Source organism: Podarcis liolepis (genome assembly GCF_965112155.1).
Source record: "Podarcis liolepis genome assembly, chromosome: 6".
In the NCBI taxonomy this organism is placed as follows: Eukaryota; Metazoa; Chordata; class Lepidosauria; order Squamata; family Lacertidae; genus Podarcis; species Podarcis liolepis.
The window spans coordinates 94,699,807-94,722,146 of record NC_139559.1 but is presented as its reverse complement, the minus strand read 5'-3'; the positions used below and the strand labels follow the sequence as shown (position 1 = coordinate 94,722,146).

Sequence of the window (22,340 nt, the reverse complement as noted above, 5' to 3'; positions counted from 1 at the left end):
TCCATATCTCCCACCAAAATAAGGGCTGAAAACTTCCCAGCCTCAAAAAACCTGCTGAAAAGCACACAAAAAAGACTTTTGTGATAGCAGATTTGTCAGGAAAAACTGGAGGAAGCCCAATGAGTAACAGCAGCTGGAGGAACAGTTACCATCTTTCTCCAATTTGCTCACCTAAGAGCTTAACAGGTGACATGAGAGCTATGAAAGGACCGGGGGTGGGGGGTGAGACTAAAAATCCAACAGAATAGCTTCAAACATTCAGCAGTAGCTGCAGGAACAAAGGGGTGATGAAACACTCCTGTCAGCCAATAGTGTTTTCCCCGCAGACTTTCTTCATGATTTCAGCTACCTTGAAAGCACTTTTTTTTTTACTGAAAATTCTATCAGCAGATGAGTCTTCTTCTTCTTCTTCTTCTTCTTCTTCTTCTTCTTCTTCTTCTTCTTCTTCAGCTATTATTAAAATAATTGCTTTGCATGTGTATTTATCTATTTATTTGCCTTGATAAGGTTCATACTTATCTTCTGATCAATTTGTTTTTGGTTTTATAATACACCGATTTAGTGGTTATATGTTTAAGCTGTTCTCAGCAGCTGTTACTTGTAGTATGATCATGAACATTTTGTTTTTCCTAACTGACCATGCTGGAAATATGCAGAATTATCCTGGGGACAGGAAAAGATCTATTTGTATTGAACACATTGATGACACATTTGAATTAGCCCCACGACTCTAAAAAATAATGCTGTGTCTACCTTCTTCTAACATAAAAGTTTAGGAAAAGCCACTGCTGCTGATTTACTTAAGGAAGTCCTCAGAGCCCCAGAACTGCCACTCTCCCTCAGGTTCAGCTGGTCGACCGCCAGATGTCAATAACCATCAATGGTCAAGCACTTCCTAGCTAGCTCTTTTTACAAACTATAGGTTCTGGTTTCCAACTGAGTTTTCCAACTGCTGTCTTTCTCCCTTTCCAGACATTTATCTTCAAGCTTAGCTCCATCACCACACACTCAGCCAATCTTTGCCTCCCCACATTTTTCTAGTCTTCTCTGGTTCACTGAGTAAATTTGCCTGCCCTTCTTGTGGTTGTTGCAGTGGCTGGCATCTCACAAGACCTGCCTTCACCGCTTCCTTCGTCTTCCGGCTCATCTGCATTCTCTGCCAGGCTGTTCACAAGAGAGGCGCAACAGTGAATGGCTCCTTGCCTCAGTCACCTGTCATCCTCCTTCCTTGCTGAGTCAACTGGATGTGGGCAATCATCCACCCATCGTCCCGTTCCTCATGAGACCCACGTTCCCCAAACTCACCTGATTCCCGAAACTGTTGGTTGTGGTTCTCCCAAACTCCCTGGATCTGAAAAAGGCTCTGTTCCATAGCCTGGATGTCAGCCTCGGGGCAGTTGCATTGTGGGAAACCGAACCCACAGTAACACCAGCAGTCATTCTCTCGGCATATCAGCTCCCCCTCCGAATTGCAGGTGATGTAGCTCAAGGCAGCAGCCACAAAGCGTTCACGCAAGTACTCGGGCAGCAGGGCTTGCAGGCCTGCGAAAAGTAGGCAGAGACGTTACAGGCCTCAGCTCAGCCATATCTGCATTAAGGAAAAACAGGTACTATGGAAACATAGGAGCCACCTCCTAGGGGCCAAGGGGGGGTTGGACCCCCAATAAAATATTTGAGGGGCCCTCCCAAAGGTGATGGGCACTGCCATTCAAGTGGTGTGCTTGCATCGCATCATGTGATTGATTACGTGGGGCGGGGCTTAGCTGGGCCCCCACAATATTTTATTCAAGTTGGCACCCCGTATGGAAACCAAAGAGCTACACTCACTTCCCTAGCAGATTTTTTCGACCTATGGAACACCCTATGGAACAATGGCTTCTTTCATGATACAGATAGGTAGCCGTGTTGGTCTGCCATAGTCAAAATAAAAAAAATTCCTTCCAGTAGCACCTTAAAGACCAACTAAGTTAGTTCTTGGTATGAGCTTTCGTGTGCATGCACACTTCTTCAGATACACTGAAACAGAAGTTGCCAGATCCTTCTATATAGTGAGAAGGTGGGGAGGGGTATTACTCAGAAGGGTGGTGGGAATGGGAGATTGGCAGATAGCTGAGATGAGCCTGTTGACGACTCTTAACGACTGCAATAGGTCTTACAGGTCTTACAGGCCTGTTTGTCCAAACCTTACGCCAAAGAATAAACGGACATAAATCAGACATCAAGAATCACAAAACAGAGAAACCAGTAGGAGAACACTTCAATCTCCCAGGACATTCTATACAAGATCTCAAAGTAGCTGTTTTACTACAAAGGAATTTCAGAAATAGACTGGAAAGAGAAGCTGCTGAATTGCAACTCATTACCAAACTTAAAACCATGGAGAGACCTGGTTTGAACAAAGACATTGGATTCTTATCCCATTATACATGACTAAGCCATTTCTCACCTTCTCACCCCTTGCCTTTTCCTGTAAGACCTATTACAGTCGTTAAGAGCCGTCAACAGGCTCATCTCAGCTATCTGCCAATCACCCATTCCCACCACCCTTCTGAGTAATACCCCTCCCCACCTTCTCACTATATAGAAGGATCTGGCAACTTCTGTTTCAGTGTATCTGAAGAAGTGTGCATGCACACGAAAGCTCATACCAAGAACTAACTTAGTTGGTCTTTAAGGTGCTACTGGAAGGAATTTTTTTTATTCTTTCATGATATCTGCCCTTTAGATGTTGCAAAAGAACATAACTCCATTGATTTGTGAGTTTTATCTGTTTGTGCATATACTGAAAAGTCCCACACCTGCACATGCTTAAAGTGAGTTGGCTGGAGACTGAGGACAAGCCCTGGTGACTGTGCACATATCAAAAGAAGGTGAATTAAGGGAGGACTCTGACTTCCACAGCAGAGCAGCAGATGGTCCCAGGGGCATGCAAGCTCCAGCTTCTCTGGCTAAAATGGACCTCAGGGAGAAGTCCTGGGCATGACCTCTGTCTGAATATGCTATCTTCAGCAAGAGTAGACAAAACTAGCCCAGTTGCCTGACGGAATATTACATGGGCAATATACAAAATTTACTGGAGGCAACACATATTAACAAAACGATGGACTCCATGTCTTTGGTCCATGATTCTATAGCATCCATTAGTGTGTTTGTTTGTTTTTAAAAAGCACTGAATGGATGATATTCCAAACTTCTTGTTGATTCTTATTGATTCACCTGGAGTACTGTGTCCAGTTCTGGGCACCACAATTCAAGAAGGACACTGACAAACTGGAACGTGTCCAGAGGAGGGCAACCAAAATGGTCAAAGGCCTGGAAACGATGCCTTATGAGGAACGGCTAAGGGAGCTGGGCATGTTTAGCCTGGAGAAGAGGAGGTTAAGGGGTGATATGATAGCCATGTTCAAATATATAAAAGGATGTCACATAGAGGAGGGAGAAAGGTTGTTTTCTGCTGCTCCAGAGAAGCGGACACGGAGCAATGGATCCAAACTACAAGAAAGAAGATTCCACCTAAACATTAGGAAGAACTTCCTGACAGTAAGAGCTGTTCAACAGTGGAATTTGCTGCCAAGGAGTGTGGTGGAGTCTCCTGCTTTGGAGGTCTTTAAGCAGAGGCTTGACAACCATATGTCAGGAGTGCTCTGATGGTGTTTCCTGCTTGGCAGGGGGTTGGACTCGATGGCCCTTGTGGTCTCTTCCAACTCTATGATTCTATGATTATGGATTTTCTCCACACCTTCATAAAAATATGCAGAATCCTCAGTATTTAACCCCAATTTACCCCTGTAACATACACAAGCACTGTGTGTTCTTCAATGAAAGAACACACACATTCAAATAACTTTATTTCTGTGTATGTGGTGCAGTCATATGACTCACCCAGGTGGTCAGCAGGCCTGCAAGAGTTTGCATGATCCAGCGCTTGACTTACAGAGGAGCATCCTCTGATTGATTTTGAGTGTGATCAGAGCTGAAGGTAAGTTACAGATATAAATGAAGGGATCCCTCTGCAGAATCTGCCTTGGGCCAGGAAACAGTTCCAGCCACGGCAGCTGGGCTTAAGCCTTCAACTCAGGGTGCAGAGTGATCTAACTCAGTTCCCGTTCTGAGGCCTTCTGCCATGGAAAGGAGGTGAAGATTGTGAGCCAGGAGCAAGTACAGTGGTGCCTCGCAAGACAAAAAGAATCCATTCTGTGAGTCTCTTCGTCTAGCGGTTTTTTCGTCTTGCGAAGCAAGCCCATTGACGGATTAGCGCTATTAGCGGCTTTTAGCGGCTTATCGGCTTATCGGATAAGCGGCTTAGCGGCTTAGAAAAGGGGGGGGGGAGGGAAAAAAACCCGCAGGAACTCGCAAGACATTTTCATCTTGCGAAGCAAGCCCATAGGAGATTCGTTTTGCGAAGCACCTCCAAAACGGAAAACTCTTTCGTCTAGCGAGTTTTCCGTCTTTCGAGGCATTCGTCTTGCGGGGCACCACTGTAACACACCAAGACAAATGCATTTTAACTTAGGATTGCTATTTCCACCTTGTGAGCAAGTTAGAAGATGAGTCCAGTTAGTGTCGAGTGGATAATGTGGATGCAATTCCAGGCAGGTGGAAGGAGAAAAATCCTTACCGAGAAGTTGAACTTTGTTCTCAGGGCTCTGGACAAGAACAGAGCTCACAGAATCCAGGTTGTCGTAGTTACTGCAGCCAAGTGGCCCCGTTCTGGTTTCAGTGACCTAAAAATGGAAGAGGGCAGCTTTACCATAGACAACTGAAATGCAAAGATCAAAGGACCTTTGCCCATCCTTAACATACCTGCTCTGAACATTAGATTGAATTGTGTGCATATGTTTTGATGACAGAATTTGGTGCTAGTAACGCCAAGGTTGCAGGTTCGATACCCATATGGGACAGCTGCTGAAGGAGCTGGACTAGACAATCCTCGTGGTCTCTTCCAACTCTACAATTCTACCATTCTACCTGGAAAGTGGAGCCCTTTCCCAATGTTCTCTTCGACCCTCACCCTCCCAAAAGGCTGGTTTTCTCCCAGTGGGGAAATACCCCATGTATTTTCAAGATCCTCTATTGCTCTGCTCACATTCACACCATCCCCTCCTCACAACTGCATTTGTTTTTGTCCTTAAACAAAAACCGTCCATCAGGTCCTCCAAGAAAGAGTGTGTGTGTGTGTGTGTGTGTGTGTGTGTGTGTGTGTTAACTATGAGCGTTAGCGTGACTTCAGCCTAGCCACCTCACATTTTAGTAGTCATCTCTAAAGCCACAAACAATGGGGTGAACAGAGAGGCAGAGATAGAAACACGTTCCAAGAAGGCAAAAGAGTGTATCTCCACGTGCACAAGACTTAAGCTCCAGATGGAGGGAAATCATGCAATCTTTAGAAGCTTAGCCAGGGATATTTTGAAACTACTATTTAGGCTGGCTTGCCGGGAGCTGGGGTTAAGCCAGGCATAATTGCTTGTATACATTGATTTGCATTTTTGTATGGTTTGAGTTTTGCATGGTTTGAGCCATTTTGCACACAGAAGCGGTCCTACGACAAAGCATGGAAGCAGATTTTGTGCCGTTAAGGCCAGCAGAGTGAGAGACAGAGAGATATGTGCCACTGGGCACAATCCACCAGGACTGTCTCCTGTGCAAGTCTCATCAAAATGAATGGGAGTAGAACAGGAAGAGTGTGGATTCTTGCACAGCTCATGTTTGTTTCAATTGAGCCTCGCAGGCAAAACATTGCTGGTGGATGGGACCCATGTTCAACTAGCGGGGGAGGGGGGGAGAGGACATTTGGATTTTCTACCCTGGACATTGAAACCTCATGAGCTGGCCCTGTTTACACTGAATTACCCTCAACATCCTCAAACTGTGGGTGGGTGTATAAACACAGAAATCCAACCAAAGTGACATTAAATGTGACAAAACAGAGAGAGAGAGACAGAGAGAGAGAGCGCTTTGAAACAGTAAAACTTGAGCCAAGCACTCCAGGCTTATGAGAATGCAAGAGGCCACTTTGCTTCTAAAAAGGAGGAATAATTGTGCAGTAATTGGCTTGCTGATGGAGAACAACCCTGCCTCTAGCCACCGCCCCCCCATGAAAGCTCACCATCATTAGCATGGCCGATTTCCCACAAATAGCACAAAGGCGCCAATTGTGGTCTGACTCCCTGCTTGCTGCCCCTCCTGTTTCCTTGGCGGGGGGGGGGGAGCGGAATGGGAGAGGGGAAGGCTGACTAAAGCGATAGGTTTATAATTGCAGAGCTGGGTAGCAGATCTCAGGGATGGCAGCCTTGCTTAAGCAACCTGCAAATTAAAATCCAGGCATATGTGATGGGGCGGGTGGGCAGGCAGGCAGGTAGGCAGGCAGGCAGGCAGGCAGGCAGGGGGAGAGTGGCTAAGGGGGCGGGGGATAAAAGCAGAGTTGTTGCACAAAATGAAATGGAACAGGAAAACAAGCGTCTTTTCTGGTCTGAGTCTGACTGTACATTGTTGGAGGGAGCTGGGGGATTGGAATCCTGCCCTCCCCCCCCCCCAAAAAAGGAAAAGAAAATCAGTTAGTGGGGCTGGGAAAGGGATTTCTTGACTTGGGCTCTGGGGTGCAGCAGGGTCCAACAACTGCTGACCCCTGCCCTTTGGGCTCCCCCTCCCATATGTTTTGCACATCTGCAAGCCCTGCTGATCTCTCCATCTCATAGGAAGATGGTGCCATTTTGGTTACACAATGACCTGCACTCAAAGAACGAGGTCATGATTAGGATACCTCCCATTTTCCAATATCCTCCCACACTGTCATGTGACGGAGGAACCAAATCTGGAATGGGATGACACAGAAAGGAGCAGGCTTGAATGCTCCTCTATACCTGGGATCAACAGGGGCAGGCGGTGTGCTAAGCACCTACAACCCCATTACCTTCCTCCGTTTAATGGGGACAATTTCACAGCAAGAACAAAACCTGCCCCATCCCTCATACAAGACGACGTGTCCTGATGGATGTGGATCCTTCAAAAGCGTGAGATGGTTTTTCTTTGAATCCTCCAAGGGTCCCTTGTGGTATGTATCTTGCTTATCCCACGCACAATAAACCACCCTCAACACCAACAAAAAGGACATTCTGTATACTGTGTTTACTGTGATATAAGTAATAACCAGTGCCAAACCTCCCCTCTATTATACTCACAGCCCATACTCATATCTTGGAATGCAATACTCTCCCCCCCCACACACAAACAAACACACACACACACACCCCAACCTGCAGTTCCAATTTCAAGCAGCAAAAATAGGACAGAAAGGCAATTTTTCAGTGATCGGTTGTGTGAAGAGCTCTGAAGGCAGCCCTGTTTAGGAAAGCTTTTAATGTTTGACGGACTATTGTATTTTAATATTTTGTTGGAAGCCAACCAGAGTGGCTGGGGAAACCCAGCCAGATGGGTGGGGTATAAATAATAAATTGTTGTTGTTGTTGTTGTTGTTGTTGTTGTTGTTGTTGTTGTTGTTGTCAGCTGTGCAGTTTCTTTTCCTTCTTTTCCTCAGACCTCCTCTGCAGTGGCCTCCCAGCAGAGCATTTGGGGTGTGGAGGAATGATGGCTACCGCACAAGCTCCCTTGCATTTAACAGCAAGAGTTGCCATCTCCCCCACTCCCCAGGAAGCAAACTACCTCAGGATTGAGTTTCATTCTGAGAAATGACAGGCAGCGAGCCCTGGGACAAGACCCAGTGCTACCACCATTTTTGGCCACAGCGGCTGCCGCCCATAACAAACCCCCTCAAATGCAAAATTTTGCTCCCCGCAAATCACCCCTGTTACAAGTCCTAAGTTTAGCCAAAACTTCTCAAGCAAGACCAGTCCAAGATGGTGTGCATGAGGGGGAGGAGCAAACATGGGACCCCCCCACTCATTCCCAGTAACAGCAGAGCCCAGTTCATGTGGAACCTTAACTTGGGCAATCGCCTCCCTCTTTCGAAGATGTTTTAAAATGTTTCTAATGTTGGTTCCTCTGTTTTGTTTTTGTCGGGTTGATGTTGTTTAAATGCTTAGCTGGGGTTGGCGGTTATTTTAATTTGGGTATAACTGTGAACTGTTTATTATTGTTATTGTTGTTATTATTATGGGTTTCTAGTGATTTATTGGTTTGTTTGTCGCTTGTATAGGATATTTTGTTTTTTAATATTTGATGCTTTGTTGTGGGGTTTTTATATGTTGTGAGCCGCCCACAGTGGCTGGGGAAACCTAGCAAGATGGGTGGGATATAAATTTAAAAATATTATTAAATTATTATTAAAGAAGAGGAAGAATCAGATGAATTGGGCAGCTGCATAGGGGGCACTGCATCATAGTTATCACTGCTAAATTTACACCTTCACATATAAATTAGCACATGCATGTTTTATGCAAATCTGTGGCCTATTCTGCTCTCTCTCTTTTCCCCCTGATGCTGAAGTGGTGACTCAATCAAGGCTTAGATTGCAGCAACACGCTCTACACAGAGATGCCTTGGAAGCCAACGGCTTCATGTGCTACAGAACATCCCCCTGCCTTCTGGCTCGCCTCCAGGGTTACCTTGATGGCAGCTGTTGCTATCTGGATGTGATGGAGGCGCCGCAGAGTGCTCTCCCGGTCAATGAAGTATGAGGCTGCCAGCTGGTGCAGGGTTTCCAAGGAGACGGTGGCATTGCTCCCACCACTTCCTGCCAGGCCGCCGGCTTCCGCTTTCCGACTGAGCTTGCGCTTGTCCACAAAAATGGTCAGGGACTCTTCTCCTGCAAAGGCATGAAGCACAGTGGTTAGTGAGCTGCACATCAGGACTCAGATGCTCTGGGCTCAGTGTCCCTTTTGGGTGACTGTCCAATCACCAGCTTAACGAAGGGACAAAACGCACATCTCACAGGAGAGCTTCAACCAGAGCCAGATCCCTGGAAAACGTTGAAAAGTTGACTACCATCCCATCACGATAACCCCTTGCCTCTCCTTGTCTGTTATGTGAGGCTCACGGCTTTGTTTTCCGGCAGACTCGCTTCACCCACAATCTCCCAAAAGCTAATTCACTCCCCCTGGCTCAAGTCCTTCAATGGTCACCAGTCCATATCTGGAGTCCACAGGTGGGCAAATACCTTTAGCAGGTGAGTCAAAGCTTAGCCCCACAAAGGTGACAGCACCTTCTGATCGGCAAGTCCTAGGCTCTGTGCTTTAACCCACAACGCCACCTGCATTCCTTCGGACAGAAATGTTTTAATAAATTAATAAACCTGGTGTCCTCCCTCAACTATACGGATAGTTTTGGCAGAGGAACGCGGCAAATCCAGAAGTTCTGTATCAGGGACTGGCATCTGATTGGCTCCTTGCTTGTCACCTGACTCTCCAGATCAAGAGGATTTTAGGCTGTTCCAGCAGTGTTCTAGAAACATAGATAGCTCAGTCAGTAGAGCATGAGACTCTTAATCTCTGGGTTGTGGGTTTGAACCCTACATTGGGCAAAAAGATTCATGCACTGTAGGGGGTTGGACTAGATGACCCTTGTGATCCCTTCCAACTCTAGGCTTGCCATTCCTTCCTTTGACCAGTCCCCTTGGTGGCACTGGGGGGGAATGAACCAACTCGTGATTCACACAGTTCCTGGTCTTGAGCCCCATAAGGCTTGTTGGTGCCCATGCTTCAAGCTTTATAAAGCACCCTAGGTATCTTCTATGGAAGGTCCATTTAAGCCAACTCTCACTGAATAAATTAACAATGATTATGATTATGGCTATGATTGTGATTTATATACTGCCCTTCATTAGAAGATCTCAGGACAGTTCACAAGATAAAAAAAACAAATAATTAAAACAAAAACAACAAAACAATAGCCCCCCTTCCACAAACACATTTAAAACTGAGGATATCCTCCTGCCTCTGGGCAATTTCTACACACACACACACACACACACACACACACACACACACAATCAGATCCATTTATAACTGGAACATGCTAATTCTATATATGGGTGTCAACAGCAGTTCCACAGTGGACTTTTAATAGAGCTACAGAAGATCAAAACACAGAAAACACACGTTCAGACTAAGGAGGGGAGAGGAAAAAGCAGCCTTGGCAAGTGAGGAGGTTTTATTTAAGCCAATTGGTCACTTGCACAGCAAAATGTCACTAATTGTCTTTAGCTGTCTGGCAAGCTTGTTTTGTTGCTATTAGTAGACATGACTTATGGATTTCTAAAAATCCATACCGCTACTTTAATCCCTGCCTTGAACTACGGCTTTAATCAATAACAACAAAGTCTTCACGCCAATTTGTATTAGTGTGAGAACTTTGTTGCCAGGTTATGGGGAAAGGGCGATTCAGCGGACCCCAACGCCCCACGTGAGGTTCCCAAAGTTGCTCGGTGTGACAAGAGGCGTGGGGAGACACATGGGAAGACTGAGAAGGGGTGCGGGTGGCTTCAGCAAAGAGAGCCAGCCCACCATAACATCACGAAGAGCCAGGATGGTACTGCTCAGCCATGGAGCTCCCTCACCTTTGGCAATGTACCTTCTCTCAGCCGACCCCAGCGCAGGGCTGTTATGGGAAGGATGGGAGGGCTGTACAAAAACAGAACAGACTAAGCAACGCCTGTGACTGCCCATTGCGGCTTTTCTCGTGGTAAGTAAACATTTCATCTGCTTTGGAGCACAGTCTTGTGCTTGGTCTGATGGAGAGTTAGTGGCGGGAAGACCTGGTCCTTGGGCTTGTGGAATCATTGCTGTCCCACAGAGCCAAGGGGGCCTCTTTGTAATCTGCCTGTGCTGGTGCACACAATGCACTGGGGATCAAGCTTACCAGACAAAGTGCCTCTCACCCCACCAAGATCGTCGGATGAGGCCAACCTGGCAATGCTGCGACCTGCAGAGGTTCACTGCAGCGCTTCTCAAAGGATGTGGCAGGAAGATTCAAGAACAATCCAATATTATAGTTCACGAAGGATTCATGTTGTTATGTAGCTGCATTATTTTATACTTTCCGGATGCCCTGTGATGATATTTTAAGTAGTTGTGTTTTATGCTATAAAACAAGGACTGCTAGGAGTTGTTTCTTTTTTGTTTTCAGATGTATTTTTTATCAATTAAAAATTTGGTGTGGTGCGAGCCAATTTTTATTCCAAAAGTGTGGCCCAGAGAACTTTTTTTGAGAACCACTGCCTTCCTGTGGAACTGCCTGTGCTCCAAATGCAATTTCAGTACTTGAAGAAAACACATTTGCGGAGGCCTTTCCTGACCATGTAGTGCCAGTTGGATTTTATTTCCTTTTAGTTTCCTAGCACTGACTTAATTTGAGTTTTATTATTATTTTTGGTTGTTGTTGTTTTTTGCACACCACTTGGCTATTATGTATGAAAAATGGTATATAGATTTTAATAAGCAAAACAAAATACGGCCAGCGGTAGCGAGTGCAGGATGGGGCGGGACACCCACCAAAGCCAGGATGGCAGTGATACACGTGACTAAGAAGTCATAGGGTGGCTCTTGAGTGTGGGGAGCCTGGGATTTCCCCATGCCAGGCCTGTTTTATTCACCTTTGCACTTTTCCATTCAACATGGTATCCCCACTGAGTGCCCATAAATATATGTGCATAGAAATCAGTAGTATCCAGAAGCTGTGTTGAAGTGTAGGGCTCTTGGCCGCCTTCCCCTACCTGCTGCCCTAGAGATATTTCAGACTTCACCTTCCCTAAGCTTCGGTCTAGGCTGGCTTTGGTAGTTGTGCTCCAAAACATATGGAGGGCACAACTTTGCAAAAGGGCCGTCTTGACCTTTGTGTAAAAGACTCTGGAGTCAATGTTTGTTTCCCTCAGGCTTTGAAATGTGTGGCTGCTTCTCCATGCCAGTTCTGCCTTGAGCTGAAAATACGTGTGTGGCCATAATGCTTGGGCTGGGAAGAGGAATTTGAACAATTTGAACCCTGTTGTATGAGCAGCACTATTGGTTGCTGAGCTGTGGTGCCAGCACAGAGGCCTCCCATGAGGTCCAGCCTGATCTTTCTTTTTCTTATTCCCCTTGCTGACGAAGCTGTGAAGAGTTGCCTGCGACACACTCATGGCACTGCTGCCTGTGGGCTGCCTGTCAGTCTGCTGAGATGTGGCACTATGATGACCAGGGGGCAGGTGATGTAGTATGACTGTAACTGTTGTCAGGGGAAGGTGCCATGACTTGGAGGGTCGCAAAACTATCGTCGTAGACTCTGTTCAAGAGGGTTGTGGGCATTACCACCAGGCATACTGCTTGCAGCTCGATGGTTGCCATCGTATGCCCAACTGTGCACTAGGTGCCAGCCTAGGCTCTGGCACAGCAAGGACATTTTGTACAATGGATACAACGGAATCGAACTGCCTGGCTGCAATCCTTTGCACACTTTCTTGGGAGTAACCGACCCCCCTCCCCACTGTATAATGGGACCTGCTTCTGAGTAAAGATACAGTGCATGGGACTGTAAGGCTGCACATCTATAGATAGTTACTTTGAAGTTAGCCCCAGTGAACTCAATGCAACTTAATTCTGAGTACACTTGATGAGGACAGGGTCCCGTCCCCCCTGTGGCATGAGCTTTGGTTCCCACGTTGACAATCTGCAATCTCACACCTTGAGCTCCTTGAAGAGGAAGAGTGGGACATAAATTAAACAAATGAATAAATTAATAAAACTGTTACAGTAGGACAGAGATATTGGTGTGCTTGGAACACATTTTTAAATATAAAAACACAACACTTAATTCAGGTACTCGGCCAATGTGGCTGAAGACTATAGTTTTTGACTTTAAGAGAGAAAACACATGAGAAGAAAGGGGAACATTCACCTCCAAGTGTGGCAGAGAGCAGGAAATGGGTCCCGTATTTTTTAATCAGGTTCTCGGTGATCTGCTGGAGGCTGGGCCGACGCCCCAGAAGGCGAATGTTGCGGATGAATTCTGGAGCCAGGGGCAGAGGCAAGCTGAAGAAATCTTTCCTTTCCAATGCCAAGTTATTCACCTTCCAGCGAGCAAATTCTCTGGAGGAGAAAGCCAAGAAAACAGTAATGGCAGAGTAAGCACAATTATAACCGTATCCAGGACCCAGGCCTGGTTTTTCCTAATATAAATAAGTAGCACGTTTCCAGCACCTAGGAATAAGGGGATAAAGGACCCTCTGAAGATAACTCAAATACAGACTGTCTATCGTGAGTTAAGTATACACATGGGGAGGGGGGTCAACAGGGGCGAGAACACTAGTTCCACTTCCATTACCACTCCAGCCATCCTCACAAGTTGGAGGGTGACGTCCCAAACTGGGGAGCCTGATTTTCCAGGCTTCTAAAACACACAAGCCGCCCCCAGGAGTAAAAGAGGCTCCCTGCTTCAGACGCTCACCCTCCAACTCAGGGCAGCCTGTCCTGTTTCGATGCCTGAGGCAAAACAGGGGCTGCCTTCACACTGCCCCTGAATTTACCGGGGTTGTGTGGTTTTGGCCCCCAGTGGGAGGTCTGCGAAATCTCACCAGAACCGAGAAGCTGCAGCCACTGATCCTTGCATCCACAGTGGCAACAGTGGTAGGGTTGCGGGAGAAGTGAGAAGGGGTGGCGATATCTGCAAGAGTCTCACAAGATCTCACCAGAAGCCACCGCTTCTCCTCGCTCCTCCGGTGGCAGGGGGGGAGCTGCCCCTTGGGATTCCCCCCCAAAATGGCTACCTCAGTCCACCTCTGGACAGTCCTGCTCCAAGTGAGACTGGGAGAGGGATGGGGACCAAGTTGCACACTAGTCTCTGCGGTCCACCTCTTCCTTCACCGATTTCCCTACCACAAAGACAGAAAGCCTGAAGAACTAGAGAATTCTGCACAATATTCTGAGTGTTCTGGGTTTCTGTATGAACCCAATCTTAAGCACAGGCCTTGCAGTGTGAAGATTGTAGGCTTAATGTTCCAGAGGGGGAAGTGAACCCTGCCGAAGACACTGAAAAGCTGTTCTGAATCAAATGAATCATACTGAGATAGATGGACCAAGTATAAGGCAGCTTCTTATGCTAATACAACACCCTTATATGTATGATGCTTCCAAGATAGGATCCAACTCACACAAACACGTAATACCAATTCACACACTTTACTTACCTGACAGTACAGACATCTCCGGAAAACAACGATAAACAACAGCCACTGAAAATATTACATGCAAAGTGTTCTGAAAACCAGGGGTTTATGGAAAACACCCTGAAAAAATGCAATTAAGACTACAGACCTAAGTATACTTACTAGGGATTAAGTCCCATTGAGCTCAATTAGACTTTTCTGCATAAACACAGAACTACACTCTAAATTATTTTCTATTTTCCTTTCCTTTCCTTTCCCCCCCTTCCCTCGAAATTCCTCATCTGCTCCCCCTGAGCAGAAACCTCCAAATTCACCCGGACATTTAAATTTTGCAGCTATTATCATTTCCCCCACTGCGTGGAGAGTTGCTTCACCAGCCCAAACAGGACATGCAATGCTGGTCAGAGGCAGAAGATAACATTCACAATAACAGTTCGACTGAGAATGTGCAATTGTGTTTTTGGTTGGCTTCAGGTAAAGATGTATGGAACACCACTACCAATAAATTTCCTTAGTCTTACTGAAACATTCTTATTGCTTTCTTAGGAATTCCTTGGAAGTTTTGCCGAAGCAGGAACCTCCAAATTCCCATCAATATTTTTGTTTCAGACAAATGTGATGGCAGCTCTGTTGAAGACCTCATTTTCGTGCCTAGTACCTTGACAGTAACACTGATTGCTACAACCAGAAATGAGTGATGCCAACAGCTTGTGGAAACACATAGTGGCACTAGGCCAAGAGTGCTGGAGGAATTCAGTTCACATCAGTTTGATCCTATTCCTTCAAGGAATATTTCTGATCCATACCCCATCTGTATGAACCAGCTTTCCAGATGGATAGGACATTAGAGAGATTTATACAAGGCAGTCTATACACCACAGTAAATACTGGCAATCTGTAGATCTGACAAAGTGCCCCAAGTTATAAAAGGAGGGAAAGGGCATATATTTGCACAGCTACTCTTTTCCTTCCCCCAAGGCAGGATAAAATAGCAAAACCACTTAAGAGTAACAAGACTACTACACTGGTTCCAGTTACAGATAGGTAGCCATGTTGGTCTGCCATAGTCAAAATAAAAAAATTCAGTTGGTCTTTAAGGTGCTACTGGAAGGAATTTTTTTATTAAGACTACTACACATCTGCTTCGTCCTATGTTACGGTTGTCAAGCTAAACCACGAAGACATTGGCTTGCCTTTTAAAGGGTTTTATGCAACTACAGAGGTGATGCTCTGGATACTGCTCTGCTTCCATCAGTCCCGCCTTGTGGGAAACATAGCTGAACAACATCTAGAGGGGCAAAGTTTCCCCATCCCTGCTCTCTTGGGTTCTTACAGGAAGAAAACAATGACTAGAGACCATGGGATTTGCTATTTCCGCTGCCTCTTGATTCAACTGAGGAGACAATGGAAACTGCAAATTCCATGCTGCCTGGTGGGAAATTAGGCTCTTGAGCAAGCTCAGGAACATAATTTACAGTGAAGGAGAAACCAAAAGGCTTCCTGCATTTTAGTGATGCCACTCTGCTGCTAGTTACTCCTACCCCACCTGAAAGGAACCGTTTTTGTCTTGGAGAGAGGGATGGGGAAACTGGCAGGGGAAGAATATGTAGTCCTCTATTTGCCAGGTTCATAATTGTGTCTACTTCTGCCATTATCAGTACAGCTGCATTCGAGTCTGGTCATTGCATGAAACCAGACTATGTGGATTTCCATCACCACCACGTCCCAAGAAGCCAACCTGACAAAATCTCTTCTCCTTTAGAAGCCCAGCAGCCTTGCTGCCCTTTTTGCACGTTGACACCTTAAGGAGACTTGTACCACTGTGACTGGAATTATATCTTCCTTCACACTAGACCTTGGCTTATAAAAAAAGGCCCCCATTTATGAAACAGCTTTTACACTGAGAGCCATTTCGGAGTTTAGTTTTTAAGTCTTTCTGTGTGCGAAATATAGGCTTTGCTCCAGATGATTCACTTTAAATTCTGATTATTTACTTCAGTTTGACCTTGGGGCAATCTCGCTCTCTCTCTCAGTCTGACCTGTCTCACAAGATTGCACTGAGATTGGGGAGACAGAAGCGTACCTTGCATATGGCACCTTGAGGGAAGAACAGTGAGGCAAAAATGTAATTAACAAAAGCAGTACCTGTTTTGGGCCACCTATCAGGCCATTCTTTGTATTGAGATCTCGGCCAAAGATAAACGTGTTGACACTCAGCAATTTTATACATATCAGTTTAACATCTGCTGCCTGTGGAACAAGTCATGAGCTACGTGCCAACCAGACCTCCACTTAAGAGGCCTCACATATTCTTCACACTATGATGGCTGGCATGGAGATGATTTCAGCAGCCTGCTGTGTCCCCTAACAATGCGGCTGTAAACAATGATCGGCCAATTTCATTCTAATCTTGACAATTTCACTGTAATTAAAACCAGGCTGTGGCTTGCAAACACTTTAATTAAGTCTGATTGGGAAAGATGGAGGAGAAGCAAGGGAGTATAGCGCATGGCTGGCAAAGCCAGAAATAACACAGAGTTCTGAGACTTCTGAGCATGCCACCCACGCAGCTGCCAAACCAAGTTTTAAACCAGGCTAAAAGTGGAGTGGAGCAGAGTTTAGGCTCAAATGAAAGTCGCGAGATTGCAAACCCTAAGTCAGTTTCTCCAAACACCTGGTAGTTGAGGAACATGTTTTACTTAATTATAACTGAATGCACAATTCACTCTTCAACCTGGAAAACTTCTTTCTTAAAATGCTAAGAATAAAAATTAAATCCCACCAATTTTGGTTTCTGTTCAATACACTGAGATTTGCCCTGGGCACAAACTTTGTGCAAATTGCAGTGCTTCTGCATCGTTGCATCTCCAGTGTGCTCACACACAATACAGAAGGTGGGTTTATTTATTTTTTCATACAACATAGTTTGATAGTTACTACCACATGGCAGTGGCAGCAACAAAAAGAGCATATCTCTTAACCAATACAATCTATTCGGTGAATCTCGCAGCAGAGCTCTTTTTAAGTCTAGTGCAGACCAGGGTTGCATCATTGACAAAGGACCAGTCAATATCCTGCTATGAAAAGTATCCACCATTTTGAATCCATGCCAGTACAGTGGGGTTATCTATTTGCTCATTTCCACTAAAAATCCTTCAGGGCAATTTACAATTTTTTTTAAAAAAGTGCATTATAATAAAACCCTCAAAATCTTATTAAAATCCCTTTAAATATAGATTGGGAAATAGTGGAGAGATCCGATGGATTTTTTATTATTATTATTATTATTATTATTATTATTATTATTATTATTATTATTTTGCTGTTGTTACCCATCCTGTGAGATGGAATATAAATCTAAATAAATAGATAAACACACCTATTTATGTATATTATACTGAATGCACAAAGTTTAGTGGTTATTGACATTCACATGTGAATGCTAACCAGCTGCAGATTAATCTGTTTCCCCCACTTTTGGATACACAATAAAACATTGACAATGACGTTTAGATGACTCTCAACATTCACCGATTCAAATGTTGTGTTTCCATTCCTCTTTTGAGTGCTCTGCATGATAACCAATAAGAGAAACACAGGAGGAGGTTGGGGAGGCGACTGGGAATGGAAAGTTTACCAATGGTGGGCTGGTGCCCAGAGACATTATGCCTGGGTACACATTATCATTTACTTTGGCTCCAGTGTGCTCCCACTCCTGCTGCTTGGAGCCATTTACACATTGTGTTAGCCACAATACATATCTATCTTGAAAAATATATGCAGGTCCTGCTATCCCAACACTTGTTAGATGGAATTTCAGTTATCCAAACATGAGTAACCTCACTATACATACTTCAGATTCAGATATCCAAACAGCAGGACCTGCATGTAGTTGTTGTTGTTGTTTAGTCGTTTAGTCGTGTCCGACTCTTCGTGACCCCATGGACCAGAACACACCAGGCACTCCTGTCTTTCACTGCTTCCCGCAGTTTGGTCAAACTCATGCTGGTAGCTTCGAGAACCCTGTCCAACCATCTCGTCCTCTGTCGTCCCCTGCTCCTTGTGCCCTCCATCTTTCCCAACACCAGGGTCTTTTCCAGGGAGTCTTCTCTTCTCATGAGGTGGCCAAAGTCTTGGAGCCTCAGCTTCAGGATCTGTCCTTCCAGTGAGCACTCAGGGCTGATTTCCTTCAGAATGGAGAGGTTTGATCTTCTTGCAGTCCATGGGACTCTCAAGAGTCTCCTCCAGCACCATAATTCAAAAGCATCCATTCTTCGGCGATCAGCCTTCTTTATGGTCCAGCTCTCACTTCCATACATCACTACTGGGAACACCATGGCTTTCACTATACGGACCTTTGTTGGCACTGCATGAAGTACTCAAACCAAATAAGCAGCTTAAACAATCCTATGTTTTTGTGTGGTGGGAGGAAGGGGGGGAGATCAGACAAATAAGACAGCATTTTTCCTTCCTTGTTTGCTTTTTGCAAGGTTTCAGAATGTTTTACTGGGTTAAAATTTTGTGGTCAGGAATGCATTAGAAATTTTCCCATAGGAATAAATGGAAATCATAGACTTGCTATGTGAATCCTCAGCTAACAAACTATTTCCTGAGAATGCCTTGTGTTCATCTTCCAAATAAATAAATAAATAAATAAATAAATAAATAAATAAATAATAATAATAATAATAATAATAATAATAATAAATTTATATCCTGCCCTCCCTGGCCAACCTGGGCTCAGGGCAGCTAACATCAAAGTATATAATACATTAAAACATAAAATCCAGCAATTGACTGAAATACAGCTTAAAATCAGAATAAATCAGATGGCAACCCCACAATTTATAACTATAACTATAAGGGTTGGGAACATTAAGTGCTCCCCAGGCTCAGTTATTTGTATGAGCCACTGAGAAAAGTTAGAGAGGCCACTTACAGTGGTGCCTCGCAAGACGAAATTAATCCGTTCCGCGAGTCTCTTCGTCTTGCGGTTTTTTCGTCTTGCAAAGCATGGCTATTAGCGGCTTAGCGGCTATTAATGGCTTAGCGGCTTTAAGAAAAAGGAAACAAACTCGCAAGAACTCGCAAGATGTTTCATCTTGCGAAGCAAGCCCATAGGGAAATTCGTCTTGCGGAACGACTCAAAAAACGCAAAACCCTTTCGTCTAGCGAGTTTTTCGTCTTGCGAGGCATTCGTCTTGCGGGGCACCACTGTATATGCAAGGTCTTGTAAAAAGAGGGGGGTCAGACTGGACCCTGATCAAAGACCTGGCAGAACAGCTCCGTCTTGCAGGCCCTACTCTATTCTGAACTTAAAAATGGAAAGTATAATACTAGTGGTCAACAAACGAGGTTTAGAGACTCACTCAAAGCAAATCTTTTTCTTTTCTTTTAGTATAAACACTGACAATTGGGAAACACTGGTCTGCGAGCGCTCCAATTGGAGAACAGCCTTTACCAAAGGTGTCATGGACTTTGAAGATGCTCAAACTCAGGACAAAAGGAAAAAACATGCTGCTAAGAAGAAGACACACTTGGCAAACCCTCACAGTGATCAACTCCCGCCTGGAAACCTATGTCCCCACTATGAAAGAACGTGTGGATCCAGAATTGGCCTCCACAGTCACTTACAGACTACAGTGGTACGTCAAGTTACATACGCTTCAGGTTACATACGCTTCAGGTTACATACGCTTCAGGTTACAGACTCCACTAACCCAGAAATAGTGCTTCAGGTTAAGAACTTTGCTTCAGGATGAGAACAGAAACTGTGCTTCGGCAGCACGGTGGCAGCAGGAGGCCCCATTAGCTAAAGTGGTGCTTCAGGTTAAGAACAGTTTCGGGTTAAGTACGGACCTCCGGAACGAATTAAGTACTTAACCTGAGGTACCACTGTAACTGTTAAGACCGTGTTCATGGAAGACAATCTTACCTGGCCACGAGTGGTCACCAAAGAAGAAGAAGCTTGTCTAACAAACTATTTCCTAAGAATGCTCTGTGTTCGGATAGAGAGACCTCTGTGTACTGCTGTTTAATGCATTTGCCTGAAACCAGCTTCCATCCCATTGAAAACATGAGCCACATTCACTTCACAGCGAAGCTGAGGTGTGCGTGTTTTAGACAGTCATTGTGCATGTGCATGTGGCAGGTTCAAGAGAAGGAGTTGGTTCCAGATGTAGGAACCACAGGTAATGTCCATTGTGTGGAGATATCCCCACCCCCTCTTTGATGTGTGCAACAACATGCAAATGTGACTGCTGGCATATACATAACCTATAATCCTGGGACCTATAATAATACCTATAATACCATGGGAGGGGGCTGGTACCTTCCTGCCCTGCCCTTGAACTTCTCAAAACAACAGAGCCAGGGATGGAAAAAGATCCTGGGCTAGGCAAGGCCTCAGCTGGATCCAACAGGACTCTTGGGTTTTAATACATCAGTTCTGACATCACCACAGAAGGTTGCCAAAGCTGTGCCCAACCCTAGTGTAACGCCTTTGTTCCCAACTCCTGGAAACACTCACTGCTGAACAAGCCACTAGGAAAACTGTGGCGGGAAAGAGAGAGAAATGAGACCATCAAAAAGTAGCTGTGTTGGTCTGAGTTAAGTACTGCATTGCCCTGTTAAAAGGCTGTGGCAAAGGTTAAGAAAGGGAGGAATCTGCAGTGGCTAAGGCTGGCCTAAGTTCACCTGCGCTTCTGTCTCTCTGAAACAAACAAAAACCCCACTCACAAAGGGTTAGCAGCCTGCCTGCTGCAGAGGAACAAAAAGATTACGGCCGCTCCAGTCCCACAGGGTTGACTTTTCCTGCCCCATTTCTGTCGCCAGAAGCCTCTCAAGAGAGCCTGTGGGTGTGGGTATCCCACAGCAGAAAGGGTGTGTGTGTGCGTGAAGGTAGAGAAGGTGCGGGGAGAACCCAACTCTCTCAAGGCCAGGGCTTAAGAGAACAGACCTAGCTCAGGCACTGGCGCCAGCGATGCTGTTGTTGTTGTCAGACGCACTGCCTTTCAGCATCCCTTTCCTCCCTGTGTGCATTCATTTCCCCAAGCCACATCCTGGCTATTAGGGTTTTCGTAAGCTGGGGAGGGGCCAAACACACCATTCTTTCAGGAATAGTCAGGTGGGCTTTGGTGATGCTCATTAAAGTGAGGAATTGACAGGGCTCATTAGAACGAGGCAGCTTGTGAGCAAGAACCGTGAAAAACTGCCAGGCTCAGAACTCCGCAGAAGCTCGTCCATCATGACTTGCGATGCCCCCGTGCCTCTACCTCCCCACTGGCTAGAAATCTGCAAATGATGCCAAATCACATCAACCTACACAAACAAGAGAAGCAGAGCGGGGGAGGCTGGAAGCAAAACTTGAGCAGGGCAAATAAAGTGCCCTTTAGGGAAGTTGACAAATACAAAAACACACACCATGATTGAGTGTGGCTGAATCAATGGCCTCCTCATTAGCTCATGTGGGTTGCCCAGTAAGTCTACGGCCAAGAACACAGTAACCCAGACCCAAGAGGGGTCTAAAACAAAATGTTGCAGCGTGTCTTCTCCCCTAAAAAGAGTGCTCTAAGAATGGACTGAAGGGAGGGTTTCAGCCATTCTCTGCAAGCAGAGTATTCCAATTCCCTCTCTTTATCTCTCTCTGTCTCACACATACACATTCTGTTTTTTTCTTTTCTAGCTGTCACTCAATATTCTGTAGCTATTAAGCATGCTCAGTCCTTATAAGCCAGGGTTTTTTTGGGGGGGTGGGGAAAGATGCCTTCTGGATAGTTTTTTTGGGGGGGGGGTATTCATTTTGCATTGCAAACATTGCTGTTCCCCCAGTCATGCTGATTCTTGCCTCTAGTTGTAACTTCCCCAAGTTCACCAGCACATGGAGAGATAGGAACATAAAAGCACCAGCAGATGTAGCTGATACATGTAGCATCACCGAATTTATTTACTCCTTCCAGGGACAGACCATCCTGAAGGAGGCCACTTATGACTGAATATTCCGTGGAATGGTTGAATGTCAGGAGACTCTGTTGCTAGGTCTACTGCCGTCCAACTTGCAGGTGGTGATTTTCTGCATGGGGATGGGGAGACACTTTTGTGTCCCTGGAGTACGGTTACCAGACGTCCCCATTTCCCAGGGACAGTCCCCGGATTTGCGAAAAAGTCCCCGGACAAATTGCATCCCCGGAATGTCCCCGGATTTCATCTAATGTCCCCGGGAAATGCAGCAGCAGCAGTCTCAGCAGCCCGG

At 45.5% G+C, this 22,340-nt stretch overlaps 1 protein-coding gene across 2 annotated transcripts in view; it reads right to left on the bottom strand.

Moving 5' to 3' along the window:
* BRINP2 (BMP/retinoic acid inducible neural specific 2) overlaps nt 1-22,340 on the bottom strand; it is a 96,588-nt gene that overhangs the window by 8,047 nt on the left and 66,201 nt on the right. For both annotated transcript variants that reach the window (XM_083507113.1, XM_083507114.1), the window contains exons 3-6: nt 12,823-13,013; nt 8,562-8,761; nt 4,619-4,724; nt 1,306-1,542 (exon numbers count right to left, since the gene is read on the bottom strand). In XM_083507113.1, the coding sequence (XP_083363239.1) occupies nt 1,306-1,542; nt 4,619-4,724; nt 8,562-8,761; nt 12,823-13,013 (734 nt within the window). The remainder of the gene's footprint in view (nt 1-1,305; nt 1,543-4,618; nt 4,725-8,561; nt 8,762-12,822; nt 13,014-22,340) is intronic.